Below are 13,069 nucleotides of genomic sequence, written 5' to 3'. Positions count from 1 at the left end.
TTTACAGACTATAGGGATGGGAAAAAAAAATAAGTCATATAGAAAAAAAAATTGTCAAAAATAAATTAATTTTTGCTTGATCTACTGAATATAAACTCAACTATTGATTATTTTTAATTTATCCCACCTATTCGGTATAATTGCTGAAAACAAACCCAATAAATGTTCATTTCTAATTGTTCAATCACAAAGAAACTTTGAAGAAAGCAATAAATATATTATTTTTGGCAAATAAATCTAACAGGTGAATTATTTAAAAATAAATAATAAGTAGATTTATTTTTAACGGATAAAGCAAAATTGATTTAATTATTGACTATTTAAAAAAATACTCCCTCTGTTCCTTTTTATATGTACACTTTAAATTTTTAACTTTAATAGAAAGAAATTTAAATTTGATTTATAAAGTATATGTTCAAGAAAAAAATATATTTTTTGTGGGACGTTATTAGATTCGTCTTGATGTATATTATTTTAATATATAATTTTTATAATTTTTTATTATATATACTAGGAGATATCGAAGCTCAAAACTTATCGTAAAATTACATGAAATAATGAAGACAAAGAAAGTAGCAATTTCACTACAACAAAAATAAGGATTTTTGCAAAGATAAAAGTGGGATCCTAGTTACATAAGTGGGGTTAGGGGTTTCCGTGAAATAAAATGACAAAGCCAAGTAGTCCACTATTATTTACAAGCCAAATGGGGAAGAAAGACAGAGAGCCATAAAACATGGCCGACATTTATATATTCACATCATTCTATTATAAATAAACAAAGCTAGCATCTTCCCCCTCTCCAGTCTCCACTAGTCACCCTGATGCTCTTAATTTTCATTTTTAACACTTAAAAAAACCAACTTTAGTAGTTGGCTTTTAAGACTACCCTACCAAGTTATCAATAAAAAGCCCTAAAAGTGAGTTGCCAACAAAAAAGAAAACTCTTACTTTTCCTCTAACCTCACCACATTACCACTAATAATTCCTTTTAACAGTTTCCATTTCATCATAATGAATGAATTTACTAAATAAACATGACCCATCCATGAAGGAGATATGTTGTTTGCCACATCATCATATCTGGTATATCCCACTTATGAAAAACTATGATCAGGGTCTTGGGATGTTTGCCCATGATCTTCAATTCCCGGAATCTTCGGCGCTTAGAACGATTCCATCGCCTTCTAATGAACATGGAGGTAATTTGCTTCCGGGACTCATTTTCTTTACTTCTTGGCTTGAACATATATAGATTCTTTTCGCCATACTACAGAATTCACTGCGATGAAAAAAACGGAGAATTTGAATTAGCTATCTATAAAGGAATATGTTTGTGTATGTCGAATGGTTTGTAAATAAAGAACTTACGGCCAGGGATCATCGCCAACAAGCATCACATCGCCCTCATTGTCTGTAAATACAATTTCCCATTTGTCTCGGGGTCTTAGTTCACCCTTTATATCAAAGAGTTTCTCTAATTCATCGAAAAGCTCGTTGTAGTTTTCCAATGTGGTTAAATCGACAGCCCGACCAACCGCAACACCTTGCATTTGTACCTTATTCCAGCAAAAATAGTTTTCAGAAACGCCAGTAGAAAATTTGAACAAAGAAACACGAGCATTGGTGATGGGAACTTTATTTTATGGATCACTTCATATATACCTTGGTCCGACTTCTGGTAGAAGAATGCTTGCTCGGAATATCTCTCGTTGAAGCCAATTGTAGCACCATTTTCTTATCTTGAGAAGCCTTGGAAAGATCTGATTTCTGCTCAGAATCAGCAACCGATTCCAAGCTAGGGACCGTTTCCTCGGTGTGGCCACCAGTTCCATTTAATTCTTGCACAGAATCTTCCTCTCGAGAAGCAGGTGTTGATGGTTGCATGAGGTCGATACCAAACAGCCGATAACTTGGAACAGTCTCGGTTTTCTTCCCATTTTCGATTGAAACGCTGCTTTGTTTCGTTGGCTTTGGGGTCACATATCCGGTGAAAACAGACCTAGCAGTTCCAATTTTACAATCCTCAACTTCCCCCTAATGTGACAGAAAACATAATATATAGGTGTCAAAAGATAGATATAATTGTCGACGATATCAAAGTGCTAGAACTTGAATTTCCATGATTAAAAATTACCTGAATAATGTCAGGAGAAGGATTCCATGGTGTTGAATCGTTAACCGACATGGCTGCTGCCATAAAGATGACGGAAATTAGAAAACAGGATGTGCAGAACATTCCTAAAAATAAATAATAAAGGAAAAAAAAATTCTAACCATGGCCAGGGTTATCCATAGACGGCCGAGGCTTCTTGTGCTTTACAACAGGATCACTAGTATCTAAAGGGACAGAAGACCCGAAAGGTTCGATCTCCCATGGAGAAACCCTATCCGGTCTCATAATTGTGGTGGACTCGTCCCATTGAACCTACGAACGAAATAAATGAATCGATGAGAATAATGACTCCGTAATGCAATACTTTCATTCTCGACACACAAAGTGAGGATATGGCTTGTGAACCTTCAATGATCGCCATCTTGAATTCTTCCACTGGGGCGAGAGATCATCAACACCAACGATTGTACCCGTAAACCTTTAAAAAACATTTTGAATATAATTAGATCCGATTATTGATAACACACTAAATTCCATAAATGAACCTAAAAAGGAGAAATATACCTTCTTTCCGGAGTATCCTCCCCTTCAAATCTCATCTTGAACCTCATGCCAACTTTAAAACCATTGTTGACCGACTCCAAATATTTGTTCAATCCTATGATGAACTGACTCATCCTGTGTCGAAAAATAATATTTAATGGTTTCGTTAGAATTTCAAAAACTTCCATGAATAAACTTTTCACTACTCTCGTCTCAAATATTACCTTGGCTTATAATAGACCACAAAGTAGGTATTAGCGGTTACAGCATGGGATGCGGTAGCAAGTACCCCGAGGTGCATGCTCTGACTAGATATCACAGACGAGGGCATGCTGCTCTGCTGACGAGCAACACGACGAACTCCAACTCGCAATTCACCGAGTTCTCCTCTAAAAACCAATCAACTAATAATTAATACACTAACCCAAAGCAATTTCCATGTAAAATAATACAAGGAAATCGAGTAACTCGGGGAATATACCTTAGAAAAACAAAGGAATCGCCAGCAACTAATCTCTTAGAAGTCACAAAATGACTCCATCCAGTTGTTAACAAATGCCTCCGAGGTTGGCCTACGCAAGAATTTAGATAATAGAAGGAAATTAGGTAGTTTCTTAGTAGTCTTAGCCATGTGATTAGCTCAAAGCAGCCAGCAATCATCCTTAAGTTCAACAATTAGTTAGGAAATGCTACCTCTACCAACTCCAGTTGGTGTTTATACTAATCAATGAACAAATCAACAAATGAATATGTTAAGAGATCATCATTTATTTTCATTTGCAACTCATTTTCAAGTTAGGGCATTACGAGAAGAACCTCTATATCTAATTTGATCATAGTTCGGTTTGCAGTCATCCAAACATCCCCGGATCATGATCATAGCTTCTATAAGTGGACAGTGTATATACTATATAGTGGTATCATGTTGATGAAGATGAATACAAAGAGATCATACCTCTGAAGATATGCTTAAAACGCCAAGGATAACCATGAAGATCTTCGGCCGACAACTCTTGAGTCGGAGTTTGTTGGGTCATATCCTAATAAACAAAACTACCATGAGTTTTTACAATCATCAACAATTGACAAAAACATACTTAACACATTAGCTCAAGACTATACCAATGGAGGAAGGCATTCGTTTGCGTGTTTACGAAGAACCGAGAAACCGCCATGAGTACTTGTATCAGATGCAGTTAAGACCTTCGAAAAGGATCTAATTGCCGGTCTAGGGGGCTCAGGTGGGCAAGGATCAGGCTTAAGTCGTTCAGTTTGCTACATACACAAATTACAAAAACCACAATTTCAACAAATAAAGCAAAAGAACAACCCAAAAAGAATTTCCAACACCAAAAAGGTGAACAAAAGATGCAAATGCCATGTCAAAATCAAGAAAAATTAAACATCATTATCAAACTCTTACATCTGCTTCAGGGGTTAAAGTGATTTCAGCATAAACTTCATCAGTTTCTTTTTCAGCCTATAATTGGGAGAATCAAAACAATTTCACCAACCAAATCCAACTAATCACACAAATAATTACTAAATATACATAAAAAGTAACATAATTAAGAAGAAAATTTACCAGTAGAAGAACATTAATCACATTACATAAGATCTTTGATGGAAGATTAAACATATGTATTCTCTGATTTAATTCCTCATTTGTGGAAGCTTCCAACTACAAACAATTACAACCCATTTCAGAAAATTTACACAAAATTAACCACAAAAATCAAAATCACCCAAATTTAGAAATCCAAAGATTCTTACTTGTTCCATATGACCTTGAGGAAAATAGTAAACCTTTTCCCCAACACGTGGAATTTCTACCAATGGACCTGCACAAGCCTTCCACAGTTCTGGGTACAGAACATCACCTCCACCTATAAAAAAACCATCAAAAATTCAGCATTTCCCAGAAAAATAAACCCATTTCAGAGAAAAATCTGACAAATAATAATCAAAAAAAGTAATATTTACCAGAAGGAGACATATTAGGCTGACCAAATGCTAAACTATTTGCCATATCTTTCCACCAAATCTTAGAGATGTGTCAAAACTCAAAAGGGTAATAACTAAAAAGAAGAACCCAGAAAATTTTCCCCACAAAAACTCCGATTCTGAATCAATAAATACTCATAGCATTATTATTCACTGCTATTATTATTGCTTTGCTGTAATTAAAGCTGCAACCTTTCACAATTTGAAACGTTTGTAACTGAAAATAGAACCGCAAATTAATGTGAAAAAAACCCAACTTTTATTCTTCTGCTTCTTGTATATTGTAGAGTTAAATGGCTCCCAGAAAACTTGCAATAATAGTAATAATAAAGTGAGAAAACAAAACGAAAACCAGCTCTTTCTCTCTCTTTTTCTTCCTTCTCTTTCCCTTTCTCTCTCTTTTTCTCTGATTTGATGGCTATGTTCACAACGCCGTTACAGAATCCCATTGCCCGTTTACGCGCCTCTTATTATACATATATTCACACTCTCTCTCCTAGTTAAGACTACTTTTTAAAATTATACTTCTACCAAACAAGTTCTCATTTGTCATATTAATTTTATGTGCTTTATTTATTGATTCAAAGAATCTCTCTAAATGTATATTATAAATTTTGGATAAAAATAATTGTGTTTATCGTTATTTTAATATTTTGATAGTAAATATGATCGTTAATACATATCTTTCATTAATTTTATTTTAATATTTTTATATTTTTTATCTTCTACACGTGTTTTCAATTGACTTTATAAAAATAATTTTCCTAATTCTTGTATGAGATGGTCTCATTGTAAAATATGTCTCATACTTGGATTAAATATATCAATAACAAAAATTTTTGCCTTATAGGCTTCTTATTTTGAGGTCGTCTCACATTGAGACGGTCTCATACAAGACGGGTAAAAACATTTTTTATTAGTGGTGGACTATGTATTTTTTCCACTAATTTTATTTTGATATTTTTTTAATATTTACGATTTTCACTATCTAAAATATTATATTCACTATCTAAAATTTTATTTTTCTTAATTTTCGTAAAAAATTATTGTGAAAACGAGTAATAAAGTATTCCATCTCTTTTCTTTTCTTTTGTCATACTGAAATCAATGTCTTATTTTCTCAATCAGTAGTATTTTTCTTTTAATGTCTTTTCATGATTCAACTATGCATTGTCAAATGAGAGCAAATTGAACATTTGATTAGAATGCGAGAGGGAACATACTCTCTTTATCGTTGTCTAAATGCTCCAATTTTTATTTTACTTTTGAATTTGTACTTTTTTTTGTTTTGAATTACTCGTTATATCAGATTCAGGTTTATTGATATTATTTATTTTTACAGTTGTTTATTTTTATAATATTAATTTTTTAGAATTTTTAGTTAAGCATGATTTAAATTATAACTTCTCAAAATTATATATTAAATTGTGTAAAATGTGAAATATAACAGTTATAATAGAATAGAGAAAGTTTTATTTTTTGTGATGCTCTCATTTTTTAAATTTTATTTACAAATTTATTTTGTTTTTTTCCTCTTAACAACTACTAATTACTTGTATCTTGTCTTATTTTCTAAATACAAACTAATTTTTTACATTCTAAATATTAGACGCTTTATTAAAAGTCATAAAGAGTATCAATTTTGTGTGATTTTCACCTCATAGCTTATCTCAACTTTAAAAATGTTTCAATTATGTACAACTAAATATATTTAGAGTTAAAATAATGAATTTGAAACATAAATAGTGTAGCAAGTATGAAAATAGAGAATAATAAAAAGAAATAGCTTTTTGTAAATGCATAATGTGGGTAGGGAAGCATGAGAGTAATTTAATAGTAAGGTTAGAGTCTTAGAGATTTAAATAGATGAAGTGGGATTTTGTGTGTTGGTTTATTTTTGTAAATAGAAAATAATAATATTCGAATTTCTAAATTTTGACAAAGTTATAGTAGTAGATTGGAAGACATCTTTAGCGAATAATTATTTATTCATAGACCTTGAGAATAACTGGTGACTTTTCTTTATTGGGTTGTGGAGGAATATTTGAAGGATATTTTTGTATATATATCATGGAGTATCTTATTGATAGGGATGTATATTGATATCTACTTTAGGTTTTTGTTTTTGAGATATAAATTGAAATTTAATTTATTTTTAATTAAGAATTATCAATTTATCATTAAGAAAGATATATAGGTTCATTTTTTTGCATTGGTTTTCTATATTGAAAATTAAGTTTAACGAGTTGTATCTTTTTTATCGAAATTGTATTTCTTCTCATCTTTTTTTTTGAATAATACACGATTCATTAATAAAGAGTCATATGATATCTACATCAGAGATAAAAATTATCAAATACAACAACTTTAACCAAATATAATTCAAAATAAATTTTGAACAAATAATAAAAAAAATAGCATATAATGATGAAAAATATACATGTTTTAAATGTTTGTACCTTATTTTATTTGATATTATCAGCTTAATTGCCTCTTTAAATATAAAACTATTAAATTCTACTATGAATTTTTAAAAGTATATATATGTTTTATATCGTATATGTATTTAATTTTCGATTGAATTAGTGTTGAAATGTTGATAGATAACCATTATATTTTGATGAAGCATATGATTATTTCGCAAATATTATTGAGCTAGAATATATATGAAGATTTTCGTTTTCATAAGTCTTCAAAATATAAGCTTGTAAGAGTATTTTTTTTAAAAAAAAATTCAAAATAAATTTTTCTATTGGTAAGAGTTAAAGTGTAAAATTAATACCGAAGTCTTTTGATGATAACTCCCTCATTTTAGTAATTTTGACTTATTTATTTATTTCATCTCATTTTTTTAATTAGATCAATTGATTTATTTTGTTCTATTTTCTTTTATAGTATGTCGTATTTAAAATTTTTGCAAGTAAGAGTAAAATAGTTGTTAATTTTACAAATGAAACTTTGCCAAAATTTCGTCCGTTAGTTGCTACCCTCTAGGCAAAGTTGTTAAAATCAGGATTCTACTTAGAATCGTTTATAGAGGTAGAATCAAATCGATAAAATCGAATTGTAGAATCGTACGATTCTACAAATAAACTTAAATTTATTAATAATTATATAGTATCTTATCACTATTATCCATTTTAAAAGTCTAAATTTATAAATTAAAGGTTCTTTGATTTTATTTTTAAAAATGTAAAGAAAACTTTTTATTGATTAGTTTAAATCTTCATATCGATTAAGTAATTTATTTTTTTAAAAGTTTTCATGATGGAACATTTGAATTTATTTATATAAGTGAAAGAGATTAGTGAAAGATGGTATATGAGAAAAATTAATAATTAATACTAAATTAGTAGATATCGATTAAGTAATTTATTTTTTAAAAGTTTTCATGATGGAACATTTGAAATTTATTTATATAAGTGAAAGAGATTAGTTAAAGATGGTACATAAGAAAAATTAATAATAATTATACTAAATTAGTAAAATCGGATTGTTAAATTGTAGGATCGTAGAATCGTGTTATGATTCTACGTCTAAAAATTTTATTCCAACTAGAATCATACGATTCTACAACTTTAAGATTATACCTACGATCCAAACCGCTTATTTTTGGATCGTAAAATCGTAAAATAATATATCAGAATTGCGATTTTAACAACAATGCCCTTGGGACTCCAAATTTTGAATCCGCCACTATTTGTAATTAAGGGTTTCACAACCCAACTTAATAAGTTTGACTCACCTTTGCAACTTTATTTCATAAAAAAATTGTATATTATGCTCTAATTCAATTGGAAAGTCACACCAAACAAAATACACATGACATGAAATATAATCATCGTAAAAATCAAGTTGTGCACATAAGTATAAGTTTCTATAAACCACAAGAAAAATCTCATATTTTTTTGAATTTAAAATTATTAAATTATACTCTCTTATCTCATTTAATTAATACTGCCTCCGTTCTTTTAAGTTCTTCCACTTTGGGTTTTTCACACATATTAAGAAAAAGAGAATGTTTGGTTATAGTGATTATTATTTTAATTAAATAGTAGTGTGAAGTAATGATTGTATTGAAAGTATAAGAGAGAAAATAATTATAAATAAAAAAAGGGGTACATTAAAAAAAAGGGGAGTTTTAAGGGGTAAAAGTGGAATAAAAACTTTCTAAAAATAAAAAGTATTCTAAAGTGAAAGAACTTAAAAAAACGGAGTACCTTTTTCTATCTAATAAAAATACCTGATAAAATTGTTTCAATTTGACTTTCTCTAAAAAAAATACGAAGAAATACACACTTCAACTCAAATTGTTACCCTATTTTCTTAATTTTTTTTATTCTTTAGATATTTATGAACTCTATCAATCTAATTATCCCATCATGCCTAAAAGGTTAACTTATCCATTTCTACAAAAACTTAAATTATTATAATAATTATTTCTAGTTTTAGCATCAACAAATGTCTCTTTTTTAAACTAAAATGAAATTAAGATTATTACTCAAATAGTGTAAGACATGTGGTTAGACCTAGTCTCATCTAATAGAAAGAACAAGTAGTTCAATAATTACAAAAACATTAGTACTTCATAATGTGGGGGACCCATTTCTTATTTGCTACTCTCTACACCTTAAATTGCATTAAAGAGAAATTGATGTATTTTTAAGAAAGTGGTAATAAATAAAGATTGAGAATGAATTATGTAGATAAAATTAAAAAAGAGCTAAAATGTGTAGATAAGATTAAAAGAAAGTGGTGGGTCATTGTTCAAAAATAAAAATGATACTGAGACGGACCAAAATAAAAAATAATGCAAATTTAATGATACGGATTAAAATAAAAATAATGTAAATTTAATGAAACAGACCAAAATAAAAAATAATACAAATTCATGATATGGGCAACCATAACCCAAAAAAAAATTAAAATCAAAACCTAGTTAACTAACCATGGTTAGATGATAACCAGAATCCAAGAGGCAATGGTGTGAATGATGTGGTGGGAAAGGGGCAACGAGAACAATAAACGGTGAACCGTTAGATGACGGCGAAAAAAGCAAGTGGGTTGACACCTTTGACTGAACAGTAAGAAAAAGTTAGGATGTCAGTTAGGTAATAAAACGGCGTATAGGGGCGCGTGATAGAAAAAGACTTAACGGGAAAGTGAAACAACAGTGACGGAAGATCGTGGGGCTAACGTTACCGCTAGGTGTCGTCACTATCACTGTCTGCTTCACGGCAGGCAACACGGTTGGCTAGAGTTAACCCGGCACATTTTTTTTGGGCCTCCTTTTTTCTTTTTTTAATTTTCTATCTTCCTTTTTATTTAAACATAGTTTGACTTTGAAATAATAGTAGAAATTAAATTATACTCTTATTCAAATAATTCTTTCGTTGTTCTTTACTTGCAAATTTCTTTCCACACTTTACAAAGTTCAATCGTTAATATTTTTATTTATGTACATCAAAAAAATTATAAAAATTTTAAAAAATTTTAAATTAATAAATGTTGAATTGAGACTAAGAAAATCTCATATAACTATATTTTAAATTATAAATTACCAACAATAAGAAAATCAAATAAATAGTGTCGAAGTCAACATCAAGAAAAGCAAAAAAAAGAACAAAGGATGAACAAATCAACCAACTTTTTTTTTGATAAAAAGAAAAATTTAGGATACTTTCTTTAAAATGTTATATATTCATTGTACTTTTTTCTAAAAATACTTAGCAGTATTTTTTTTTCTTGGTAAAAAAAGAAATGCATACGAAAAATAACATAAAATCATTTAAGAGTTTTGCTAAGTAAACTTCAATTATTTTAAAACAATAATGCTTATTAAAAAAATAATACATTGAATAACGTATAAGTATATATCTTAAATAGTTAAAATTTATAAGAATTATGAATTAGCCTAATAATAAAAGCTTTTTAATTTATTAAGCAATCAAATTATCGCTCCTATAATTTCTCTCTTCTTTAGAATTTAGGAATTTTGTACCCTATTGTAAATCAACAAAGTTAAATGATACCTTTTGTTTAGATTTAAGAGATAGTAATTGGATCGCACATTTATTTAAAGATCAAATTAATAATGTCCTTATTATTTAATAAATACAAAATTATTGGAAACCAAATTAAGTCTCATCTCCTTTTGTTTGTTTATTGTTCTCATTTTTGTTCATTTAATTATTTGAATATATTGAAATAATTTTATTTAAACATATTATATTTTTAATTGTATATTATTATATCTACTTATATTATTTTTTTAATTTACAAGAAATTTACCATTTATTTGGAAGCTGACTGAAAGGAAACTATTCCAATGTCCAATTGAGTCATGCAATTCAAAGTTGGAGTAAATTGAAACATGCATGGTCCTATTAGAGTTCCATTTCGATCTATATTTCTACATTATCATGATTTTTTAATTTTTACTTTATTTATTTATTTTTTCTTCATATTATTTTTTAAACTTTTATTTTTTCTACATTATTGTACTTTATTATTATCTCAATCTCAATTGAATTTTCATTGCTAGCTGGGTTGTGTTGGCATTTCTGAGCACCTGCTCCACTTTGGTCTATAACATTTCACACACGAGTTTATTGCCTTCCATGATGATGCTTACTACTTACTAGTAATTGATTTCCGATAGTGATCTGATAAAGGTGAACTAGACTAGTTTAGTGGTGTTGTTTTGAATTCTATTATGCATTATTTAGATTATTTTTTGACAGACTTGAGAATTTCTACTGTAAAATAAAAAAAAAATTATCTTTATTTATTTAATATCACAGGAGTAGAAGGGAAAACTAATAATCTATAGAATTGGTTCTCTCACTTTTTTGACATGAATTTTCTTTTTTTCATAAATTTTCAATTTTATCTCTGTCACAATAAATAACTCTAATTTTTCTAAATTAATCAAACTCAACACTTTTTTGACGTAAATGCAATTTTAGACACATTTAAATATTTTTTTGATGACCTTCCATATGATTATGATACATGAAAAGTATTTATGTGTATTAATAATTAGTCATTAGACAATGGAAGTATGAAAAAACATACTAGTACTTCACTTGTATCATTATAGTTGCAATGTGGATTGGATTTTTAATGTTTAAATGTTTTTTTTTAAAAATGGGTATGTTGATTATACATAACAATCCAGTACACCCGTCTCAAAATGAGATCGGTGTATGCAACAATTTGTGATAACAAATTAACAAGAATAGCAAACTAAAACAACAAGAAAGTCGAAGATATTAAAAAACAAAAGGAATGATAGCCTTTGACCTTTGTTACTAAGAGATTCCAATAGTAACATTTGACAATGTTTAATAATAAATGAAATTATTTAAATTATATGGATGATATTAAAATAAAATTGTAACAAATAAAATAGACGAACTAATATAAAAAAGGTGTTTGATAATTAATTGTTGGCTTTTTAGTGGCTTGTTTGACGACTAAAAATGTTTGCTTTTTGTTGGCTAAAAGCTAATTAAAAAGGCCAGTTGCTTATGAAGATGTTTGGTAAATTTAGTTACTGGTTATTAATTATTTATTGAAAAAAATGGGTTAAAAGTCATAAGTCAACAAAAAAGCTAACCGGAATAATTTTTTTTAATTTATCTTAAAAATCAGCTTTCAAAAGGCTTAAAGCCACTACACAGATTTTTTTTGGCTGTATGACCAACAAAATAGTTATAGAGTTTCATCCTTTAACGGTGGTGGGATCAAAGTAAAACGTGGTGGGGGTCTTTTCTTAGAGAAGATCTTAATAAATAACTTTGTGAGATTAATTAAATCAATTTTATGTGGTAAGATTTAATAGGATGAGAGTTTTGTTATTTTAATTAATTTATTTTAATTTTATTTATTTTATTATTATTTTTTTGTCTTTTTATAATAATTTATAAATTAAAGGGATTGATTTGGAATTTTTACATTTTCTGCTAATGTCTCAGAAGCCTTTATCTTTGTGGGGCCATGGGGGTGAATTCAGTCATCCATTATGAAACAGTTGATTTGAGGTTCAGAGCGGATACAAGTGGTCCCCATTGGTTGATACATGTCAGCACTGTACCTTCTTCAGTGTCTCCACGTGATTTGCTATGCATTTTGTACGTCCTTTTCCACGTGTAAAGCCCTTCTGTTTTTTTTCTTATGCTTATTTTCAAAAATAAAAATCATCTTGTTAATTTTTTTTCTTAAATACAATAATATTGCTAGCGATTTCAATTTGCTCATTTGGCAAATAACTATTAAATGAAGTTGTTGATTAATTTAATCATCAGAAATTCTTAAAGTATCGATTGAAAAATATTATTTTGTAATCTTACTATTTAAGTTAATTTTTATGAAAATATTAGGAAAAAATAATTTATTACTTTT

General features: G+C 28.7%; 1 protein-coding gene across 2 annotated transcripts; it reads right to left on the bottom strand.

The window, feature by feature from the left end:
* Positions 1–558: 558 nt before the first annotated feature.
* Positions 559–5,195, bottom strand: LOC130800892 (auxin response factor 9). Of its 2 annotated transcripts, none has more exons than XM_057664615.1 (15): positions 4,643–5,195; positions 4,433–4,545; positions 4,245–4,340; positions 4,083–4,139; positions 3,782–3,934; positions 3,615–3,699; positions 3,141–3,231; positions 2,884–3,048; positions 2,681–2,794; positions 2,522–2,594; positions 2,278–2,428; positions 2,138–2,193; positions 1,666–2,037; positions 1,372–1,559; positions 559–1,282 (listed from the first exon to the last, which is right to left on the bottom strand). In XM_057664615.1, the coding sequence occupies exons 1-15, from the start codon at positions 4,686–4,688 to the stop codon at positions 1,144–1,146; spliced, it is 1,899 nt and encodes a 632-aa protein (XP_057520598.1). In that variant the 5' UTR covers positions 4,689–5,195; the 3' UTR covers positions 559–1,143. The 2 variants fall into 2 exon arrangements, with proteins under 2 accessions (XP_057520598.1, XP_057520599.1); XM_057664616.1 differs by having other exon boundaries at positions 2,138–2,190; positions 4,643–5,115.
* Positions 5,196–13,069: the final 7,874 nt, after the last annotated feature.

The sequence above is a fragment of the Amaranthus tricolor genome, chromosome 15 (assembly GCF_026212465.1).
Source record: "Amaranthus tricolor cultivar Red isolate AtriRed21 chromosome 15, ASM2621246v1, whole genome shotgun sequence".
NCBI classification, from domain to species: domain Eukaryota; kingdom Viridiplantae; phylum Streptophyta; class Magnoliopsida; order Caryophyllales; family Amaranthaceae; genus Amaranthus; species Amaranthus tricolor.
This window is presented reverse-complemented; position numbering and strand designations above follow the sequence as displayed.

Coding starts and splice junctions, on each gene's coding strand:
- LOC130800892 (XM_057664615.1), bottom strand. CDS start 4,688: ATGGCAAATAGTTTAGCATTTGGTCAGCCTAATATGTCTCCTTCTG. Junction 4,546..4,642: donor GCCTAATATGTCTCCTTCTG/GTAAATATTACT, acceptor GTTTTTTTATAG/GTGGAGGTGATGTTCTGTAC. Junction 2,429..2,521: donor CAAGATGGCGATCATTGAAG/GTTCACAAGCCA, acceptor TTTCGTTCGTAG/GTTCAATGGGACGAGTCCAC.